Source organism: Diospyros lotus, chromosome 11 (assembly GCF_014633365.1).
Source record: "Diospyros lotus cultivar Yz01 chromosome 11, ASM1463336v1, whole genome shotgun sequence".
NCBI lineage: Eukaryota > Viridiplantae > Streptophyta > Magnoliopsida > Ericales > Ebenaceae > Diospyros > Diospyros lotus.
In genome coordinates, this window is record NC_068348.1 from 19,261,887 (window position 1) to 19,285,809 (window position 23,923).

At 36.9% G+C, this 23,923-nt stretch overlaps 1 protein-coding gene across 3 annotated transcripts in view; it reads right to left on the reverse strand.

The window, feature by feature from the left end:
* Positions 1 to 23,923, reverse strand: part of LOC127812949 (L-arabinokinase-like) — a 69,644-nt gene that overhangs the window by 25,774 nt on the left and 19,947 nt on the right. For all 3 annotated transcript variants that reach the window (XM_052353565.1, XM_052353564.1, XM_052353566.1), the window contains 11 exons: positions 18,193 to 18,249; positions 17,108 to 17,280; positions 16,829 to 16,997; positions 16,172 to 16,255; positions 13,501 to 13,626; positions 12,800 to 12,930; positions 12,646 to 12,727; positions 11,963 to 12,050; positions 3,584 to 3,627; positions 3,358 to 3,453; positions 3,190 to 3,266 (listed from right to left, as the gene is read on the reverse strand). In XM_052353565.1, the coding sequence (XP_052209525.1) occupies positions 3,190 to 3,266; positions 3,358 to 3,453; positions 3,584 to 3,627; positions 11,963 to 12,050; positions 12,646 to 12,727; positions 12,800 to 12,930; positions 13,501 to 13,626; positions 16,172 to 16,255; positions 16,829 to 16,997; positions 17,108 to 17,280; positions 18,193 to 18,249 (1,127 nt within the window). The remainder of the gene's footprint in view (positions 1 to 3,189; positions 3,267 to 3,357; positions 3,454 to 3,583; positions 3,628 to 11,962; positions 12,051 to 12,645; positions 12,728 to 12,799; positions 12,931 to 13,500; positions 13,627 to 16,171; positions 16,256 to 16,828; positions 16,998 to 17,107; positions 17,281 to 18,192; positions 18,250 to 23,923) is intronic.

Genomic DNA, 23,923 nt, shown 5'->3' on the forward strand with positions numbered 1-23,923 from the left:
TCGTTGCAGCCCTTAGCAATTACGGAGCAAGCTTGGGAGGAGATATCAATGGATTTCGTGGAAGGCCTACCTAGATCAGAGGGGAAGGATGTGATATTAGTGATAGTAGACCGGTTGACCAAATTCAGCCATTTTATCAGCTTAACTCACCCATTTACAGCAACAGAGGTGTCACGAGTTTTCTTAGATTCGGTGGTCAAGATCCATGGGGTGCCCAAATCCATAATATCTGACAGGGATACCATTTTTACTAGTCGTTTTTGGCAGGAATTATTCAAAAAATTTGGTGTCGGGTTGCATATGTCAACTGCATACCATCCCCAAACGAAGCGGGTAAATCAGTGTGTTGAAGCCTATTTGCGCTGCATGTGTTTCACAAAACCCAGGAGCTGGAATAAGTGGTTAGGCCTAGCTCAATGATGGTACAATTCTAATTACCATAGTAACATTAAGAGGAGTCCTTTTGAGGCCATGTTTGGGTATAAACCAACCCTCCTACCTGCAATTTCAGGCCCTAATCCTACTATGGCAGCAGTGGGCGAGTATTTTTCACAAAGGTAGTCGCTGATAACTATCTTAAGGAAGGAGTTAGCCACTGCCCAGAACCGTATGAAGCAAATGGCAGATAAAAGGAGGACTGAAAGATCATTTGAAGTGGGGGGAGCAGGTCTATTTGAAGGTCAGGCATTTCCTCCAACAGCCTTACACCACAATTCCAGTTTCCAAACTGAGTCCTAAGTATTTTGGACCATTTCCTATTGTGGCCAAAGTGGGAGCAGTGGCTTACCGGTTGCAGCTGCCAAAAAGAGTGCAAGTTCACCCTGTTTTTCATGTTTCATTACTTAAGCCAGTTAAAGGGCCCCTAGCGAATGTCAGCACAGAATTACCTCCCATAGCCGAGCAGCTGGAAGAGGAGGTAGAGCCTCGTGCCATTGTTGAGAGAAGGATCATATACAAGGGCAGTTTACCTATTACACGAGTACTGGTTCAGTGGACTAATCGGCCACCGGAGCATACTACTTGGGAAAATTTACTAGAATTGTTGTAGCAGTATCCCAGGGCTGCCAGACTCTTATAATTCTTGAGGACAAGAATTGGTTGAAGGGGAGGGCAATTGTCACGACCCTAAGGGCAGTTAAGGAATAAAACCTACATTGTATGTTAGTTAGGAGCTATAAGGCGGGAAGCTATCCATAACCAACTATGGTTATTCTGTTAGGATTGATTGTATAACTACTGTCCATGTAAAGAAGAAGGCATCGAATGAAGAAATATTCAGTATTTCTCCCTTTTGTTCTCTCTCTTTCTCTCTCTTTGTTGTCAATTACCAACCGAGTCAGGCCCAATCCTCGGGTCCTGACAAATGATAACAGAGCATGCATATGATCTAGAATGCAATACAATAGTAGGCTTTTATGGGTCATAGTATGAGAGTTTATCAAGCTAGTCCTAAATGTAAGAGCAACTTATTTTTTATTTTTTGTTTTCAAACAATAAAGAACCAATTAAACAGAGTCCATTAATCTTAAATCAATCAGGTAAGATCTTATTGGTAGAAGCTCAAAAGCACAGGTATAATGGCAGGAGGACAGTATCACGCTAACAATACAATTTGGAAAAAAACACAGTGATGCAGGAAAAGACACTATCAGAGACAGTAAAAATACATTTATCATTATACTTCTTTTGTGTTATACTAATATGTATGTGAAAAATAACAAAACTTGAAACATAACATGAATCAAAATTAATTAAAAAAAAGTCTTCCACGACTTTAGTGAATGTATTAATCACAAAGCATTATATACCATCATAACAATAAATAAATTATTTGTCTCATCATTCAGAAACTGAAAGATCATGAGAATGCATATAGCAGACAGCCATGCATCAAGACATAGTTTAGAATTGTTATTGCATACATAGACAGGTTTTGATACAAACTCACTTTCTTCCTGTTAAATGTTAACCACCATCTAATCTAAATGCTTAAGCTGTTAGAAATAGAGAGTTAACTTTTTTTTTTAGATCATTATTTTTACTCTCAGCATGCCCCCTCACGTGTGACTAGGATTGACTACGTAACTAGTCCATAAGTGTGCAACAAATCAAATATTGAGTTACCAATGAGGTTTAAACTCAAGACCTGTCTCTACTATGATACTCAAGACCTTTCTCTACTATGATACCTCGTTAAATTGTTAACCACCATTTGATATATAAATTAAGCTATTAGATAGAGGACTGACCTTCTCTTTTATATCATTATTTTTATTCACAACACTTCCCAATTTCCTTGATTTATCAGAAAAAAGGTATTCAGTTACTGAAGATATTTAGATTTGTGGTAGGAGTACTGCTTTTAACAAATGAAAGAACTTACCAGATATTTTAGTTACTTCAGAATTGCATAATTGCTCCTGCCTATTTATCTTACTTTCAGATAGGATTATTATATTTTACAAATAGATCACCCCCTGAGAAGTTTCAAACATTAAATTTGACACCAGAATATGAGCATAATATAGATCACATATCCAACATGCTTAAGACAAAAATTCCAAAAAGTAATGGCTTGTCCAGCACTTGTCCCTAACAAGTCATGTTAGTGTTCTTGTCTCAAGATTGTCTGGCATGTATATATCACCTTTTGTGTAGTGTTCTTGCTTCCTAGGTTAGAAACATTGACCCATTTCATATTACATTTTGGCTTGACAAAATTCCCTTATCTGTAAATTTTATTGGCTACATTTAGAACCTATTTGTTTAACAAAATTGTTAAACTTTTGTTAAACAAATAAACAGGAAAATAAGTTTGTGCTCAGTGATCCCAGATGGAATTATATCACATTGAGAAAAATGTGCACTCTCAAATTCAAATGACAAAGGTATTAGCATTTCTGTAATACATAATAGGATCCACACAGAACTGAAGTTGCACAAAAGATAACTAGGATTTGCATAGGATAGTTGAGAGATTTATAATATTAGATACAGAAAGACAATTAATAATGCAACATATTGGAACATATCAGTATAATAACCATCCTTTTCCATCAATCTTTGGATAGAAAGTTAAGGCAAGCCCAAAGCTTGAATAATGACACAAAAAATAAGTATCATTGAAAACATGACTAATCAAGAAGTGACAAGGAAAAACAATGAAACAAAATACGGAAGGGCATATACCTGTGTCTTATTCCTGAATCAATTCCCCAAAATCGTAAGTGGCTAGGAATATCTACAAGCCCTATTACTTCAGCAGGCTGCATAAATTACAAAACAGCTTGTGTCGGACTCCTTCAATCAATATAAACATTAACCACAATTGATTTCTAGACTAGAAATGACTCATACCTGACAGATCATAGCTAGAAGTCTGTTGGCTTCACCACAAGCTGAAGTCATCTGGTCCATTACACCACAAGGAGCTCCAACTATGTGATTCTCTACCTATATATATATATATATATTTTTTTCCAGTAAGCTAAGAACAAAACTTTGCACATTGGATGCTATAAATTGTACATCCTAAACAAAATGAGTGAACAAAATAATCTAACGGGCATGCTAAAGGTCAAACCTTTTGGCAGAGCAAAGCAATGTCCCTGGGGCTGATGTCCAGTCCTGCATAGTGTTGATGAGATGATTATTTATGCAAAACAAGTGAAAGTGTGTAATAGCTTGGAAACAGTGCCAAATATAATCTAGCTAAAAGAAAGTTCTCCCTATTGAGTGAGATCATTTCATGTCAATGAAAGGGCATCGCCACTACATGAGGTTCTCAATTTTGCAAAGGTCAAAGGAGGGGTGGTTTTTATATGCAACTTTACCCTTGATTTTTTCTTTGCTTTTTTTCCTTTTTTTTTTTTGGCAAAAAGCTATTTTCACAACTGGAACCCACGACCTTCCAGCCACAAAAGAGCAACCTTATCATTGCTAACCAAGTTTAACCTCCTTCAATGTCTCAAATAAGAGAAGAGTTCTTAAGAAATGAAAATTTGTGGATGGCAGCAAAAACTTGATTTTAGCAATTTGAGAAACTCATAAATCAATGGTGCTTGGGTTTTTATTCATACAGGAAGCCTAAAACCATCCCTTAGTTTAATATCTAAAAGCAATCAATTCAACAATTTCCTCTTCATTTCCCCCTTCTTGATAAGTGTTGATTCTTGAGAGTAAACTAAATAAATTCTGGTATTTCCTCAACATAACTGCTAGTTAAGACTTCTCCCTTCTTTAGATAATGAATGACCCTGCTAAAAACTATAAAATACATTCAAGGACCTCAATTATTTACTGAGTAAAAAAAGTTAATAGAATAATGTACTGGAATGGTCAGAGATTAAAGCACACTAGTATAGAAGCATGAGAAGGCTAAATTGAAGGTGACCAGAACAGCCACAATTCCTTCAAATACGTAATAACTAGTTTAATTTTAAGGTGAACAATTAACAATAAAAGATTTCAACCAGATAAAAAGGTTACCTTCTTTCAGGTCGATCACAAAAAATACAAAAATAATTACAATTCTTAATCCTTCTAGGAGGAGTCTGTCTTTTTCAGGTTGGTCATGCTCACATAACATGCTAATGCGGCCAACCTAGGTAACTTTTCTTCCATTACCAGGCTTTCATTGTGCAAAGCTTGGATGCCACCAACATAAATACATTCTCCATGTTGTATGTATGGCTGTAAACCATTGTTCAACGACATTTGTCCATTATAATTGGTGGGTAAAGAAAGATTGTTAAGCACTATGATCATTCAACAGGAAAATTAGGATAGTCTTTCAACAGGCAGTCAATGAAAGTATGATATAGAGAAGATTGGCAGGTCCCAGTACAAGGATAACACACAAGCTGAACAGACAATTTAGGCACACATCATCTGCCTTAGATTTTTGTTTTCTACTGAATTTAGAGGCCAGGTAATGACAAATCAAATTTCACATATTTGTACTCCTTGATTGCATTCTTTCTTTTGTATCCTTTGAATTTGGTGTCAGAGGGAAGAGTTCTCTTCCCTAGTTTATTCCTTATCGATGTTTTTAATCCCTCTTCATATCACATTATTAAAGAAAATTTTCCTCTTCCAATCAACTTAAAAAACACAACTTATGTTCATGTTCTCTATAATTATTAATCATAATCTCATTTAAAAACTTAAACTGTTAGAAAGAGCAGTAATTTTTATCTTTTATGTTATCATTTATACTCTGAACCACTGGGCATGCCCTTAGGCAACTATTTAACTATGGGGTTAGGAGTCCCAACACAACCCTCATCTGTGGGCAAACTTCAATCCATGTAACAAGCCAAACATGGGCAGTTTTTTTAAATGCGAGGTCAGAGTTGATGTCAGAACACAAACCTTTTCCTGCTCTTATATCATATTAAATAATTGACTGTCACCTAATCTACAAACTTAAGATGTTCGTGTATGATATGTGTGCATGTAAGAGAGAGAAGTAATTTATACTCTCAACATACTGTAAGTAAAAAAAGTATAAAGACATATTTATCATGCCATATTTCAACAAAATAAAAGTCTTGCCATGTGGTTTTAGATGGAGCATCAATGTAAATGGGTCATTGACAAGGATCTTGGACAACTAAGGTACTTTTTGGGAATTGAATTAGCCAGATCAAACAAGAGCATTTTTATTTCCCAAAGAAAATATGTTCTAGATTTATTGACCTTACAAGTATGCTGGGATATAAGCCTGCAAATTCACCCATTGAAGTAAATCACAGACTTGGAGCTGATGAAGGAGAAAAGGCCGATAAAGGCAAGTATCAAAGGCTAGTCAGGAAGCTAATATAATTGTCCCATAGAAGACTGGATATTGCCTATGTAGCGGGGGTTGTAAGGCAATTCATGCAGAATCCTAAGTCAATTCATATGAAGGTTGTCAACAAAACTTTAAGGTATCTAAAAACAACTCTTGGGAAAGGTTTACTGTTTTCTAACCATAACCATTTGAATGTAGAGGGATACACAAATGCAGCTGGGGCTGGATCCCTAGATGATAGAAGATCAACATCATGATACTGCACCTTTACTGGAGATAACCTAGTTACTTGGAGGAGTAAGAAATAATCAGTTGTGGCTAAGTCTAGTGCTGAAGCTAAGTATAGGGAATGGCCCTAGGTGTATGTGAACTATTATGGGTGAATAAGGTTATGATAGAGCTATGATTGCCTAAAAAGGATCCACTCTTACTATATAGTGATAGCAAAGCTAGAATCAACATGGTTAATAATCTTGTTCAACACGACATGACTAAACACATTAAGATTGATAGGCACTTTATAAAGGAGAAACTAGACAATGGACAACTGTGCATTCCATTTGTTCAGTCAAGGCATCAACTAGTACATACCTTCACTAAGGCTTTACACAGCAAGAACTTCATGACTATGATATCCAAGATGGGTATGGACGATATTCATGCATCATTTTGAGGGGGAGTGTTAGAATCTTGGGTAAAGATAGTAAGCAAGACAACTGTTACAACTGTAATTATATGGTTATTACGAAAATGTTGACCATAGTGGTACAAGCCTGTAAATGGTTGATTCTATAGCAGTAATCAAGGAAGACAACAAGCAATCAATCTAAAATAATTGTGAATGTATATATGCTATAATTAGGATATTTCTTGTATATACTTTCCTTATGTATTCTTTTCTCTTTTAGATTCCTAAACTGTAAATTCTAAAATTATAAATAGAAGATAATCTGAAGAGGCAAGTAGTCTTTTTTGCCTACACCTTCAAAGCCTAGTTGCTGCTATTTTTACAGTTTTCCATCAAAAACGAAGAAGACTGAGGATGGCTCTCGGCTTCGTCCTAGAAGCTACTGCTTCCGCCTCTCTAGGCTTCACTATTGCCCCATAACTGGTATATGCATCTCTCTATGTAAAGGTCAGGCTTCTAGAAGCTTCGCCAAAAGCAACCAGTCCCTTCCCAAATGCCTTTTTACTTTAGTATGTCTATCCATTATCTCCTTCCTTGCTGCCACGTACGCTACTAGGAGAGTAAGGAAGCTACCTTGCTTGTATTCTATAAAACGGTAGCTTCCGCGCCCTTCCTACCTACTGAAATTGATGTGAATGAAAGTACAAGCACATCGTCGTCCATCAACCTACAAAAGAAAGAGCACGTCTGGCACCTTCCCCTTATGATCTCATCTTCTTGATATGGAAAGGGGATGACAGTGTGGAAAGCATCCAACTGTGGCTTTTGAGTGGATTCCCCTCTCTTTTCTCCCATGACATAGATATGGCGAGAATTTAGACCTGAGACCTATTGGAGGTCAAGGTGGAAATTATACGGGCCATGGCAATCCTCTAACTCTTTTGTTGCAAATATTAACTAAGTATTTACTACAAGTCTAAAAAAATATACATATCATAGAACAAAACAGTGACTGCTGAGCAACAATTAGCAAACTCTGAAAAGCTAAAACACTAACTGAGAAACAATGCAACAGTGACTAAAAAGCAACATCAATAGCATACAACACAAGGAAGAACCAGGTGTGTATGCTTTTCTTTGTTTTTCCATTTTCCTCTTCATTTTACTCTTCCTTTTACATTGAGAGACCTTTCACATTCCTTCTTCAGATGACCCTTCACTTTCCTTCAATCTTTCCTTTGATTTCGATTCATTACAGTCTAGGCAAGCACTTGTAGCGCTTGATGCCTTAGCAGAGGCACTCGCCTAGGTGGCACCTTAGTGAGGGAGCCTTGCTTAGCAATAGGTGAGGCATTTTCCTCGTGCCTTGCAATCGTCTCAGCACCTAGACAAGCTAGGCGCTCTGTAACACCCGAGAATAATTTTGAGATAAAAATGATATTTGATAAAGGGCATAACTGAAATTTTGGAAAAAATAAGACTATAGGGCACACTAACACAGCTTTGGACGACCGAATTAATCAGAGGGAGTACCTCGGACCCTAGATAGCCAAGGAAAATGGTATAGTATCGACGAGCAATTAAAATTATGATTTTTAGTGATAAAAGAAATGAGATCGAGAACAGTTTTCGGTACAGCAAAAATACAGCTGCCAATTAGGTCGTATTACCGAATTGTTGTAAACGACGGCCAAAAAGTCAACGGAGAGTGCCAAGGACTAGTATTCGATGTATAGAACAACCCTTAAGTGGTTCCAGGTTGAATCGAGTGGATTTGAGGTCAAATAAATCAATCGGGCCTAAGTGTAATTTCCAAGAATTGCCCGAGGGAGGTCTAAACGGCAATTTTTCAAAAGTTTCGAGGGAGAAATGAGAAGTGCTAATCTTGAGGGCCTTAGTGAGGGTGTTAGAAAGATCAGGGGCTTGAGGTTAGGGGCCAAAATGCAAAGGAAAAATTTCAGGGGGCCAAACTGCAATTTTCAGAAAATTGCTCAGAGATGGCAGTCTGGCCGCGAGTTTTGGCCGAAAAATCCGGCCATTTGGCAGCCAAATCTTGTCAAGGGATGGCCGAGGACAGTCCTGGTGGCGTGAAGGGGAAGAAATGGCCGAAATCGGCCACGTGGGGGTTGTTTTTACCTATAAATACCGAAGGTATTCGGCCGAGAAAGAAGCACCAAATCGAGCTAGTTCTTGAACGATTTTTGGAGCTTTGATAGAGGGCTTTTGGTCTCTAGGAGTCAAGGATCATTTTGGGAGTATTTTGAAGCATTTTGATGAGCATTTGAGGGTGTTTCGAAGGTGGCCGAAAAAGCCCTAGGCAGACCTGCCACCGAGACCTGCAACTCGAGTTTTAAAGCACTTTCTGGCGTCCTTTCGGCTTGAAACCGGTGGGGCTAGGATAGACTCTTCATGGGCTTTCAGCGGTACCCGTTTCGCGGTGATCAGAGCAACCACCGGCGGCCGGCTCAAGGTTGAAGAAGGTGGCGCGTGACTGCCACGCGCCAGCCCAAACCAGTCAGCCACGCGCCCGCGCGTGAGGGCGCGTGAGACCTCAGGTAATTTTGAATTTTAAGAAAAAAATAAATTATGAATTATGGTGGAAGAAAATTTGGAAAAATGTTGGAGAAAATGGTCATTTTGTAATTTTCAAAGTAAATAAGGCTTATGAAAAATAGGAAGAGGTATTGGAAAATCCTTAGAAAATTTTGGGAGTTAGGAATTATTTATTTATGAATTGTTATGAAGAGAAATCGAGGAAAAATCTTAAGTAGGTATTTATTAGAATTTTTGAGGAGAAATATAAAGAAAATAGGAAGAAATTATGGAAAAATTGGAAAAATAGATATTGATATGATTTTGAATAAACGTGGTGACTAGGGTATCGTTGAAGCTCGAGGTTGAAGTATAAGAGCGTCGAGCACAAGAATCGAGGTCAGGCACGCAAATCGAGGCGACTCGCGCTCTTCAAGAAAGTTGAGTTACAAGGTGAGTGTTCGCCCCCAACTTTGTTTGACTTATGAGTGGTTCTACCCGAAAGAACCTTGAGTGACATGTGAATGGTTTACTGTGAATGCTCTACTGTGAATGCTCATCCCTATGGCTTGGTGTATTATGGTTGTCCAAACAGTTATTTACACATGCATTGAATTTCGTACAGTAAATTGCATACATTGAGATGTTGATTTTTATGCATGTTATGATTTTTCGGCATTGGCTTGTTTTGTGTCGTCCATGTGGGGCGTGGGTTGGTAACCTGTGACGTAGCCCAGAGTGACAGCACTCAGGATGCGTACCTAGGATTAATGCTAGGTGACCCACTTGGGACGGGACTGAGACGGACTTCACCCTACGGGACCCAAGTGGCGGGGCTGAGAGTGGACACCACCCCGGTTGTTGGCTCAAGTGGCGGGGCTGCGAGTGGACACCACTCCAGGATCCTTTGAGCAATAGCATTAATGCCGTGGTGACGTCGATTCCGAGGATAGTGCTGATGTGACACTCTTGGGGCTAAGGTTGCGATGGGTTTTGGAATGCTTTTGAGTTGAGCGTAAAGCCTAACAATGACAATGGGGTGATTCCCGGGTTCATATGTCGAGGTTGTCCCTCTTAAGCAGGATTGTTTTGCCAATGGGCTGAAGTGGTCGTGTCGCCTTTAGAGAGATTGCATTTTCCCCGGTTAGGGTTAAGTGCTATGTGGGATTCTCTTAGGCTGGTGCATGTCGGGATTTATCGATTTTGTATATGATTTTTTCATATCTGCATGAAAACATTTTTGAACTCTCACTTAGATGATTCAGCATCTAATTTGGACTATGTCCTGGAATATTCAAACGTTCCAGGTGAAAGCAGTGGCACCAAGGGAAAGAATGTCATCGAGATGTAGCTGCTATGTTTAATTTTCGTAGATTACGATGTTCAGAGGTTATGTAATATTTTGATGTTTTCATGTGAAACATCGATTTGGATATTGTAAAGGAATTGTCGGTTATATATATTTGAGGTTTTGATCTTGCTTCCGCTGATGTGATTGATATTACCTGTCTTAGTCTATTAATTCTTAAATTTTGATATGCTAAGAAGGTACGATCGGGATTGTCGGGAAATGACTATGATGAAGGTATGTATGTCGAGAGGCTTGTGTTGTGATGTGATAAAAAAAAATATTCCCGAAATCTCGAGGTAATGCACGTTGTGGGAAAACGGGGCGTTACACGCTCACTTTTGACTACACTAACCATTGAGAAATGGATCAAAGGTGCATTAAACTGGAGAACCTATGGTGGATTGGATGCAGAACAAAGACATCAAGGCTAGAAAGAGATGGTGGAATTGAAAGGCAAAGAATATGATTAGCATAATACGATGAGATAAATGATACAATGTGAAGCCAAGCTCTCCATTCATGGAGGATAATAGCAAGTCTATCAAGGATTGACTATGTCAAGGATAAAATAAGCCCAAGCAGATCTAGGTCATATCCAGAATAACATAGAACTCAATTAGGATTGAACTATTCAAATGTAAGTCTTATTCCTTAGACAACGTTCTTGATAGGAAAAGGAATATTTTCCAACAATAATGTAGTCTTTTTACTACAAAGCAAACTAGTATGGAGCTGCTACACTAGTTTGGAAAAACTCACAGGAAGGTCTTCATTTGACTTGACAAACATCCAACACCCTAGTATTCACCTAATACATGCCAAACAACCATGGCATTCCTAGCCTTGCCTCTAGAGGATAAGCAATAGTTTTTATGTTCTTTCAAAGAACTTGTAATAACAAGTATCAGATTATTAACTCTTAATTTGCTTGTTGAGAAAGGACAAAATGGACCGACTAATGGTCAAATATTTCATTAGGTAATACACATTTTTTTTCACTAATCCAAACCTGTCACAATGATTTCAAGATGGTCCCTCACACATGTCCCTTCTACAAACTGACTTGGAGATTTGCTTGCTAAATTGTAAGGCGTAGGTCATTTTCCATAATTTGAGGTGCAAAGCATGAGTCATGCTATTCTTCATCTTCAACTAAATTTTTTGTAGAAGGCCTCTATCTGTGTCCTAGGTATCTTTCATGTTTTTTAAACAATTTATGGCTCCAATCAAGTAATAAGCAAGAAAAAAGCATTTTTCATGTTTTGTACAGACAAGCAGGAAGAAGATATGGCCACAAAAAGAGATGGTCGGCAAACTAGAATTTATATAGCAAACTCCACCTACTGGGATTATTTGTTGTTGATGTTATATGGACAGGTATTTGTGGTATCTTTATCTTTATAGATGTTGACACAACTTTACTCATCTAATTAAGAAAATTTTGAAGAAATATTTGGCTAGATCTGTATTTCAGAGGTGCCACCCAATTTCAAGACTCCTACCTGCCAAACCCACAGTTGTATTCCAAAACAAAAAAAAAAAAAAAAAGAAAATTGAAGCAGACTAAAATAGTCAAACTTGTAAAAGCTAACCAAACATAACTCAATTGAATATGAAAGTTTCAAAAGCGTTAAGTGGTTGGGATTATTATAATCACCATGAGCAGCAGCAATAGCAGACATGCTAGCAACCTCCACAGAAGCAGAAGAAGATACACCTTTGCCTTCAGGGACAGCAGAAGAAACCTGAACATTCATAAAAAGGAACACTTAAGTTAATGTTACCAATAGCCTATGCATGCTAACAACAAAGCAAATATTTACATCTTTAGAAAAACCAAATAACTAGCCATATTAAGCTCATGTTGGTGTTCCTGAAATATTATCCCAAAACAAAAACTTCCCTGGTCTGAGAGAGAGAGAGAGAGAGAGAGAGTGTGTCTAGTGTAGGGTACTGCGAAGATGCAAGGTTATTATTTTCCAAAATAGGCATATGCAAGTCATTAACAATCATACGGAAGGGTTTGTTGATCCAGGTTGGGCCATCCCTACCACTTGCAGACATAGGAGATTATACAATGCATTGAAGTTTAAGGCTTAGAATATTAGCAATATCAGAGAGTCCCGCAAGAGCAGTTGGCAAACATCAAGCATATCACAACAAACAAAAGGCTCAAACAGGAAACAACTTTCTTGGAAAAAAACAAATACGAAGTGCAGAACAGAAACAGAGAGAAAAATATTCAGATCAACATCTGAAATTTCTTAGGAACAGAGAATTTTCTAGCATTACATGTACCAAGTAAAAAAATATTCTTTAAAAAAAAGGGAAGACTTCTACCAGCATGCTAATACTGTCTGCAAAGCGCACGCCTAGTTCTCTCATCAAAACCAGAATTACCCCTGCAACATATGCTGCCCATCTAAAGTTGAAATTGTATAAGTAAGGAATATGGAATTGGATAGTATCTAAGATATGAATAAAAGTAAACCACCTCTGAGATGGATCACGGGCAAAATATTCTTTTGCCTTTTGATATGATATCGGCTGCCCTCCATCCATAAAATCAGATAAATCCATGTCAAATGTTGGAGCACGGTTGCTTAACTCTGAACCATATGACACCTGAAATGACCACAGATTGATGAACAAAAAGATCAACTAGAAAAGCTGTTAACAAACATTTATTCCTTTTCATTTCAGCAGCTTTTTTTGGCTCAAATAATTTAAACCACTCATTGAAATGAGATATTCTACAATTATATGTACTTAAAAATTATTTACACTTCTTTTAATATGTGAGCAGGTGTATATCACTTCCAAGTAAATATAGATGTAGAACGTCAAAGAAGATGTGAATGCTATGTTATATGGACTTGTGACATGTAACGATGCAGATGCGTTTCTACATCAGAACTCCCTAAACCCAAATCTCAGGGCACAATCACAGGGCCATCTATCTCACTCTCAGTATGAGAAGCAAGAAAAACATTCTTGACGCATGCCCCCCTATGAGGGTTGGACACATACCCCGCACCCATCATGTCATGCTGACACAGGTACCTCGGGGCTAACATAAGAGTCAACCAAACATGGAGAACAATCATTAGTTTTCTTTCTTTCTTTTTTTTTTGGCTAAGAATAATCTGGAGTTTTAAATGAAGAAATAACTTGCACTTAATGGCCACTACATACAATTTGCAGGACAGGTGTCGGCCCTTGTCGCTTAGCATTTTCCCGAGCCTGGGCATGTTTCCAAAGCCTCTGTTTACTTGGATTATTTCGTTGCACAGCTACATGGCAAGCTTCTCTAATAGGCATCTGCAAGATATTCAACAAAATATAATGATAGAAATAGTAACATAAACAAATACAAAGGTAAACAACAGTTCTGTATGAATCCCATCAATGAAAATTTAATGAATCGAAGGGCACATGAACTTCCAGCTGATAAGGACGCTGAAGCAGCAAGTTGCAGAAAAACAAGTATCATCCAAAATTACAGAGGAGGCTAGAGGGGCAGAAAGTAAAAAATAAAAAAAAATGAAAAAAAGAAAAAACAAAGAAACCATTTTGAGTTTGTCCAGACTCCAATGCAGCTGGCAGTGATGCGGCAATGATGGCAACATAGCCCACTAGCACAACTTTTTGGATAGTCAGATTCTTGGCCCGACTATCCAACATGTTAAGTTCATGATTTTCGTTTCTTTAATTTAATAGCTTTTTTTAAGTTATTTATTGAAACAGATTAATTAGATTGTTTAATTTCAGCTTATGATGTGGGGGATTAAAGTGTTTTGCAAAGAATTCAAGATGGCTGGAAGTTTTCCCCCTCTCCCTGCTGCCACAACTCTGCCCGCCTTTCTGGCACAGCTTCTCTCTGCCTGGCCGTGCCCTTAGTTCATTAGACCTTTGTAGGCTTGCCTTCTCTCTCTGCATGTTTTTCAACATCTTCAAAGATGGCAATCCTCCATTTTCTATCAGAATCTTCTCCTTCTCATCCGTTCCTGCTGTTTCTCCCTCTGTTTTCTGTCACAACTTTGTCTCCTTAGCTTCTGCTGCAGCCCGCCTGATCTATCTCAATTCTGTCACTTTGTGCCTCCCCAGTTGCAATGTTTTCCTCTGCTTCTCCTGCATTTTCGCTGCAACTTCTAACACTGCCATTTTCTCCACCTTTGTTGCTATGCTCTCTTGCTACAATTTTCCCCCTTCCTTGGCAATCAACAATGTGTGATTTTCTTTGTACATCAACTATACTTCATCAACTTTGGTGGTTAAAATGAATTTTAATAAGTGATTTTGATTTACGCCCATCATTGCTAATCCTTGACTGCATGCTATTTTACTTATTAGGTTTTTTTTTTTTTGGCGGTATGCCTGGGCTTAAATTTAGGGCATTCGGCAAATATTTTCACAAGGTTCCCCAAATTTGCCAAGTTTACAACCTAAGAAGAACCAATATGTGTGCGGATACAAACACAAGGTATGGAAATGAATACAAATATAGACATGAATACAGTGATTTGGAAAAAAAATAATCCAGACACAGAAGAGATACAACAAAAAAGAATACCTAAAAATTATAATCTCTTTCTTTAATTTATATTAGTAAAAATTATGCACATAATAACAACAAAGCACTAAACTAGCAAAAAATAAATCAGTACTTAACTAGCAAAAAAAATTAAATAAATCAGTAGCTCAATATAAATATAGCATTACGAATATAATAATCATGATATTAGTGTCACTAAAGATACAAAAAACAGTCAGCTACTTCTGTCAAAAATTCTAATTAAACTCAATTTTGTATTTTTTATTCCTTAGTCCTTACAAAATATTTTACCACAAATAAACTTTTAAAAACACTATAGAAACCATGTCCAGTCCCCAAATATGTTCCATTCATGTACATGGGTGTTCATGGTGTGTCTAATCCATGAACAAACCTGCCCTTCATGTGTCCTAACGTGTCCCTGCATAGCCTATGACTGTCTCTGTCCAAATTAAGCTGACATGGATGCAAAACAGATAATAAAGCGTCAGTGCTTCCTAATTCATAACTGTTTAACTTACAGCTGCATTACATCAAAAGATCTTCAATGCTGCACCAACTTTTTGGGTACAATCTGTCAAAATAACTCCTCAATAATCATCATCATTAATTGCACCTTATCCTAACCAAGTTATAGTCAGCCGCACACCATTTGTAATGTCAATTGACTTCTAAAAGTCAAATTGACAATACAAATCCAAGCAAAAGAACGAAGTGGTAAAATTTTACACCAGATGCCTTTCCTAACATAACCATCTAGCAAGGAATAATGAGATAAAGTTCCAACACCATCTTCAAATGGAAAAGTTTGATGAGATGTAAGTGAATGAAGATAATTGATGTGGTTGTGTTTCATCACGTAGCTGATATTGTGAAACCAACCTATGCAACATGGAAACACAACATAAAATAGCTCCTCAATAAAAATTTTATTTTTCAAAATTAGAATAGTAGGATTATGTTGGTGCTGTCAAAACCAAGTAAATTTGTATGTGGTTTGCAACCCTTTTCTTTCCAAATTTTTTGCTACACTACTAACCCTTGGTCTATACCTTCAATAAGATCAACTATTGTGGCTCAAGCACATTGCATGCATAGAGTATCCACACCAAAATGAAACAATATACTGGACTCACTGCTAGTTCTACAACTTGAAATTATTTCCAGGGCAGGCTTAGCAGATTTGGGTCAAGTCAAAAGATGAATAGAAGGAGATATCTAGGACCAAGTATAGACAATAAACAAATTGCAGAAATGAGCACAACTAATCCAACACGAAAAAATAGACCCCAGTAAATACAAGAGTTTCACCTGTAAGACAAGGCTTCCAGAATAATCTGCAATCCCTCCAACTACATCTAATCTTCCTGGTGCCCGTGCCACAAAAATCTCTTCCTGTATTAGTAATTTCTCATCAGTTAAACCATTGAAATGGCTAAACATATCAAGTAGTAAATGAAAAAAAATTCCCATTCATTTCATAAAATAACAGCCACTGTGTGCATTGTAAATTAAAAGCACATTTTTGTTGTCATGTTGATATTTTATGCTATTTATTGCTAATAATTCATGACTGATAAAGTAGAACCTGAGTCACTGTTAAAACCCCAAAACTGAAAATATAAGTTAAAAGGAAAAAGGAACCACTGAAACAAAATGAGAATCAAACAGAGGGGTGGAGGAAGGGGACCAAAAAAGAGGAGAACGAATGAGAAGAAGAATGAACACCTTTGTTCCAGTATATTTGTAGCAGAAATGAACACTTGACACTCATTGCCCTCACATGCAATAAATAAACATCTACTTGGTGTAAAAAAGGACACAATAGTGAGATGCGATTCTTCTATATTGCTTCAAGGAGGATATGGACTGACAAAAGAATTTACTTTCAGCTCATAATGTGCCACCAGAGCCACAGAATCAAATGCATAAGAAAATGCAGTTAAGTTTTAGCTCAACGAAAAAGACCTCCCAATTGAAGATGCCAGCAGCAGCCATACGTTCCCGCATTCGATGCTTCTCTGTACTCTTTCCAGAATCATAGAAGGCATCAAGTTCGACCAAGCTCTTCAAGAAAGTCATCGTATCAGAAAGCCCTTGAAGATCACCATGAAGAATGTCAAAGTCCTCAGTATATCTAGGGGAGAAGCAAGAAGAGGAAGAAAAAGAGACAAATCACTTAGCATTTATCAAAAAATTTCTCAATTTAAGACTGCTTAAGAAGCACAGGGAGAAAAAGTAACTCACGACTCCATATGGAAGCTGTTGTCAGTGATTGCAGCAGTAGGGGATCCAGTACGAAGTCCAAGTTCATTTTCTGCATTTGCATACCAATCTGGAATGCAAAGATCTCGTCCTGGGACTCTCTGTAATTGATAACCGAGAACTATGGCATCCCGCAATCTCCTTGCTCCACTCAACTGCAATTGAAGGCAAGAGAGGCAACAATACCAATCAAAGGGAAAGAACTGGAGTTTTCTTTGTTTTTTTTTTACCCAAAAGCAGTCTGTACAGACAGTTAGTATGAAAGATAATTCCCATATTTGTGGTTCAAAGTCACAAGTTCATTTTCCACTTGTGGTTTGGAATCTATTGACATCTATAATTTGGGATGATTGATTGATAGCTGATTATTAGGATCATTGATGGAGTATTCTAGCTGTACAGTTGTGTTATCCTTTCTCCAACTAATGTAAATAAATAGAAAGTAGATTAGAAGCAAAAATATGCTTCAGCCTACAGCCTTTCTCCAGTTCCTCCCCCCCCCCCCCCCCCCCCCCCTCCCCTTTTTTAATTTTTTAAATTGTTAACTACCATCTAATCTAAAAGTTTAAGTTGTTAGATAGAGAGTTAACTTATCTTTTATACTATTATTTTACTCTTAACAAGCCCCCTCACGTGTGGCTAGGCTCCACGGCTAACTAGTCCAACCACGTGCAACAATTTTAAATATTAGGTTGGCGGTGAGGTTGAACTTAAGACTTTTGCCTGCTCTGATATCATGTTGAATTGTTAACCACCATCTAATCTAAAAGCTTAAGTTGTTAGATAGAGGATTAACTTTTATCTTTTATATAATTATTTTACTCTCAACATAATTCTCTGTTTTTTTTTTACTTGGTATTAGAGTGGATTAATGTGTGTTTTTCATAAGTTGCATTCCTTGTAACCCATCCAAATTTAAATTACAACATGCATGAACAACCAATTACTTGCAACATAACTATTAGAATGATTTAATGAGGTCCACATTCAATGCATCAGACGCCTGTTTTTACTAAGAAAAAAAAAAGATACAAGAAAACAAAAAAATGACAAATACATAATTTCACCTTATCTGAAGCATAGTTCTTTCCAACAGCTGTATCCTGTAAAATTCGAGCTGCAACCTGATATAGACATTGCACATTAGAAAAGTTAGGTATGGTTACTTGATTATGACCTGAAAATCTGATGAGCATACGCATGGAAAGATTATGAAACATAAACTCTAGCCATGCACTACATAAATTAACCTAGAGTTCAATATATACCTTCCAACTCTGAAATAAACACCAATAAAGAAAATTCCAATTGACAACTTTTATACATCATATTCAGCTGAATTCAAGATATTGTGTTGTACTGCGGCTGCTGAGGAACATTTGCAGCAGTGATCATTTATTGCATGTTGGGTGCCAATATTTACCATTGTTGTGATCTGATCTGAATGTTGGCCTGGCAAGCATACTCATGATGGCAAGGGGACATGTTTTCTGTTGGTTTCGCAAGGAAATCATTACATTTGGCACTGAGGAAGCCAATAAAGTATAAACAACCCCAAACATGGGATATAAGCCATGCCATTATTTAAAAGGCTCTTGTTATTGAACTAGTTTTTCACCTCTTTATGCTACACTACCAAATAGACCGAGGGAATGCCCCCACCCCCAACTCGAAACAACATAGCGAACCTTAATCCCACCATGTGGGGCCAACCACATTAATTCTAGCTCACTAACCATTTCTATCTATGGCCTTATCTTCTATAAGGCCCTTATAACTCATATTTTACCAAAAAACCTCCACCAAGTTTTTCTTGGTGTTCCTCTTACCTCTTTTATTAAATAATTGTTCCATCTCATTCACTCTCCTCACATGAATCTCTTTTAGCCTTCTTCTCACATGATCAAACTATCTTAATAGGGTTTTATCATTTATGCATCTAATCTTCATTGGGACCACTCCAACTTCGCTACAAATAACCTCATTTCTAATTTTTCTTGTATAATCATGCATCAATCTTAGCATGTTCATCTTCGTTATTTGCACATGTGGCACCCCACCCCAAACCTAGCCATACCCCTAATAACATATAGCATAGTTGCGAACACCCATGCCCGCTAGATTGACCTGAGACACAACGTAGCCTTCTTAGGTTAAGAGTAAACATTTAGCGAATTATAAGTAACCCTAAGTTGGGAATCTAGGACTCCATCTATGCCTTATTTGTGTTTGAGTCCAGAGCCAAGTTGAGGTGAATTCATGGTCAAACTCAATATACAAGGTGGTTGATTACATTCCAACTTCTTCAACTCCTTTCAGTTGAAGTGAGTTTAAGGCCTTAAGCTCAACCTCTTGATTTTGATGACATTGAGATGGGTTTAGTTGAGTTGAACCCTTCTAATTTCATAATATTATCACTATTATAATTTTAACAATAATATTTTATTAATAATATTGTTATATATTATAATATTATATTATATTAATCTTATATTATAGTAATATAATATAATATATTAATATTTAATATTAATAATATTACAATATCTTTTGCTAATATTACAATATTATAATTTCATATTATTTAACAATAAAATATATTAATAGCTGTCACAGCACTCCCATTGATTCTCTCAACCCAATTACTCACTAAAATCACTCACCAAACCCCAAGAATACAAACAATATAGGCAAAAATAACAAAGATAATAAAAACACTAAAGAACACAAAATTTATCCTGATTCGATCTCAAAAATGAGACCTACGTCCAGACTGAAGTGCCTCCTTCCAATCCACTATTTTGAAAACACACTTAGGATGATTACAAAGAGTTCCTGAATCCACCTAGCCTATATAAAGCTACCATGATTCCCGAGATTACAAGACTTATTCCCAGTCTTCCTCTCGATCTCTCTCTCACTCCCAACCCATAAGATAGAAACAGAAGAAACAACCCTTCTCGGAATGAAGCGCGCACCCCTGCCTTGCCCCACGATCCCTATTTATAAACTATAGGGTCATGAGTTACATTAACTAACCAACTGACCGAGACTAACCAACTAACTAAATCGGTCAGACACCCTTCTAGAAACATGCCTTCTAGAAGTATAATTATTCTAACCCTAGAACTCAAAGAGAAATATACAAACGCCAACATACAAAAAACTATCTGTTTACACAAACTTCTAATCTAATACAAATGACATAACAATAACATAAAATATAGTATCTTATATAATAAAATAAAATATATATCAATTTGTTATAATATAATTTTATGATATTATATGAATATAATCTTATGTTATATTATATTAATATTATTAAATATTATATTATACTATAATATTATATTATACTATAATATTATATTATACTATAATATTATATTATGTAACAATAAAATATATTAATAGTATATTATATTATTATATTATAACATTGTATTATATTATTATATCAATATATTGTATTATATTATATTATAATAATATTTTATGAATAACTAAAACAAAACTCAACTTGATAAAACACTGAACAGTTTTATGTAATCCAATCCACTTCAACTCCATCACCTCACCTGAATTCAACTCATTTTTTGTAACTCAATCCTAAACAAGCCCTTAGTATGTCTTGAATTTTTTCTCAATCTTAATTCATCATCCCTTCCTTACTTTCCTTGATTTCAGCTTGCTGAATCCTACAGTTGGTCCCAATAATTGACTCTTCCTTGCACAGTCAACCTAGTTATATTTTGTTACCAATAGTTTAACAACAGCCAACTGTAACCACCAATAGTTGACCTTTCAAACTTTTTGTTTACTCTCAGATGACCGTATAGTCGATTACCCTCATCAAGGGAGGGAAGGGTGAAAGAAGAGAAAACCTCAGCTAGTTGTTCCCTGATGTATTCAGCATTATGTACACAGTAACACTTAAGTTATTTCTAGATCCATAAAGAAGGAACCTAAACAATATAACTATCAAGAGCAGTAGAAAATCACCTACACGCACGTCTTCTGTTCAAGCCCCATCATTAATGCAATATTTAAATTGCATTGGGCTCAGTTATGAAGGAAAGGTTGGTTACATGAGAGGATACATGCCAAGAGTATAAATATTAATGTAAAAAATAGAGTTACCCCACTCTATTAGGTTAAGCTTTTAGATTAGCTCGCAATAAATAATTTAATAGCAACTTTGACTAACTTGATGCAAATAAAAGTCACACAAGCATGTATGACAGATAATAATAAAACACAGAACTTATATGAGTTACCATAAGATTTTTCAATCATAAAAGAAAGCTCCTTAATGTTTCAAGTTATATATCTAAATTAAGTTTCGACTCAATCCTTACAAGGTAAACACATAATTATAATTGTTTTGGGAGAAAGAAAAAAGATGATTATTTTATTCATAGTTACTTATCTAGAAGGTGCAACTAAGAGAAACATCACACTAGGTACAACACTACAAAGCTATAACCTTATCACACCCCCCTCAAGAAGGCACATGCATACCTGTATGCCTAGCTTGGCACAAATGTAATCAAGCTATGGACCCCGTAATTTCTTTGTAAGATCAGCTAACTAGTCATTAGAGCCAATAAATGAGGTACTAATCTCTTCAAAAATCAACTTTTGTCTACAGTCTTTGTGTTTAATCCACTCATGAAAAACTAGATTGGAGGCAAAATATGTGTTGAGAAAAGGAACCGGTATTCCTTATATTTTTATTGATGTCAATGATAAAATTTATACATAAGAGGTTCCTAAGAATTCTCCTATATTTTAGGACTAGATTACATTCCTATTATCTAGGACTAGATTACATTAATTTAAATACAACAAGAAGATAAAAACACAAAGATAAATATAAAGATAAAACTGAAATAATCTAAACAAATCTAAACAATCATCAAACAATCTATCACTTAGGATTATCTTGATCTTGATCTCGACTGGTTGTTAGCTTCGGTTTATCTTGAATATTTCAACACTTCCCCTCAATCTGGTGAGTGGATGTCTTCCATTCCCAGCTTGCTTACTAGTTCCTCAAATTTCCTAATAGGCAATCCTTTAGTGAGAAGATCTGCCACCTGTTGATTAGTTGAAACACATAGGAGATTTGTAGCAGCCCGGATTCTAGTTTTTCTTTAATGAAATGCTTGTCAATCTCAATGTGCTTAGTTCGGTCGTGTTGCACCGGATTATGAGCAATATTGATTGCTGATTGGTTGTCGGATAGCAGCTCAAGCGGATATGGTATTTGAATCTTTAAATCTTCTAGGATAATCTTCAGCCACAAGAGTTCACATACACCAAGAGCCATAGCTCTGAATTCTGCCTCAGCACTTGACCGTGCTACTACTCCTTGTTTCTTACTCCTCCAAGACACCAAATTTCCTCCTAGGAACATGCAGTACCCAGTTGTAGAATGTCTATCAACCAAAGAACCTCCATAATCTGCATCCGTGTACCCTTGAATTTTTAGACCAGCTCCTGGTGTAAAGAGAATGCCTTTGCCTGGTGTAGCTTTCAAATAATGAAGAATTTTCCTTACTGCGTTCATGTGTTCCTCATTGGGGTTGTGCATGAATTGACTTACTAGACTTACTCCAAATGCTATGTCCGGCCTAGTATGTCAGAGATATATCAGTTTTCCTACCAACCTTTGGAATTGCCCTTTATCTATTGCTTCTCCCGAGTAATTTTCTTGTAGCTTGATGTTTGGATCTACTGGAATCTGAGCTCCCTTTCCTCCTAGCAATCCAGTCTCAGTCAATAAGTCAAGAGTGTATTTACGCTGAGATAGGTAGATCCCTTTTTGAGAATAGGCCACCTCAATGCCTAAGAAATACTTTAGCCTTCCAAGATCTTTAATCTCAAATTCCTTAGCTAGATTTTTCTTTAGGTCTTCTTGCTCAGCTTCATCATTTCCTGTCACAACAATATCATCAACATAAACTAATAGAGCAGTTACCTTATCTTTCGTGTGTTTTAGGAAGAGGGTGTGGTCCCCTCGGCTTTGCCGGTATGCCATTTTATGCATTGCTGTAGAAAATCGCCCAAACCATGCTCGTGGAGACTGTTTAAGTCCATATAATGCTTTCTTCAATCTACACACTTGCCCTTCTTTGTTATGAGAAAATCCAAGGGGTAATTCCATAAATACTTCTTCCTCTAAATCCCCATGCAAGAATGCATTTTTAACATCTAGTTGTTGTAGTTTCCACCCCAAATTTGCTGCTAATGATATGAGGACTCGTACTGTTGTCATTTTTGCTACTGGGGGAAAAGTCTCAAGATAATCAATCCCATAGGATTGTGTATAACCCTTGGCTACTAGCCTTGCCTTGTATCACTCAAGAGTACCATCAGCTTTGTATTTCAAATTAAAGACCCATTTGCAGCCCACTGGTTTAATTCCCTTGGGTTGAGTCACCTCCTCCCAAGTTTGATTCTTTTTCAAGGCCCTCATCTCTTCTAACATGGCTTCTTTCCAATTTGGATCCTTTAGTGTCTCTTCCACTGATTTTGGAATAACACTAGCATCTAGGGTTGTTAGGAAGCTTCTATAGGTAGGAGAAAGGCGATGGTAGGATAAAAAATTTGCAACAGGATGTTTGGTGCATGTTCGGACCCCTTTTCGGAGGGCAATAGGCAGGTCCAGATCAGGGAATTCTGAGTCTGTTTGGCTGATGTTTTGTTCGTCAGATGTGTGCTCTTCTAGTCTTGGATTAGGGGCTGCAACCGGTGTGGACTGAAGATCATCATTAGGTTGTCTTCTCTTAT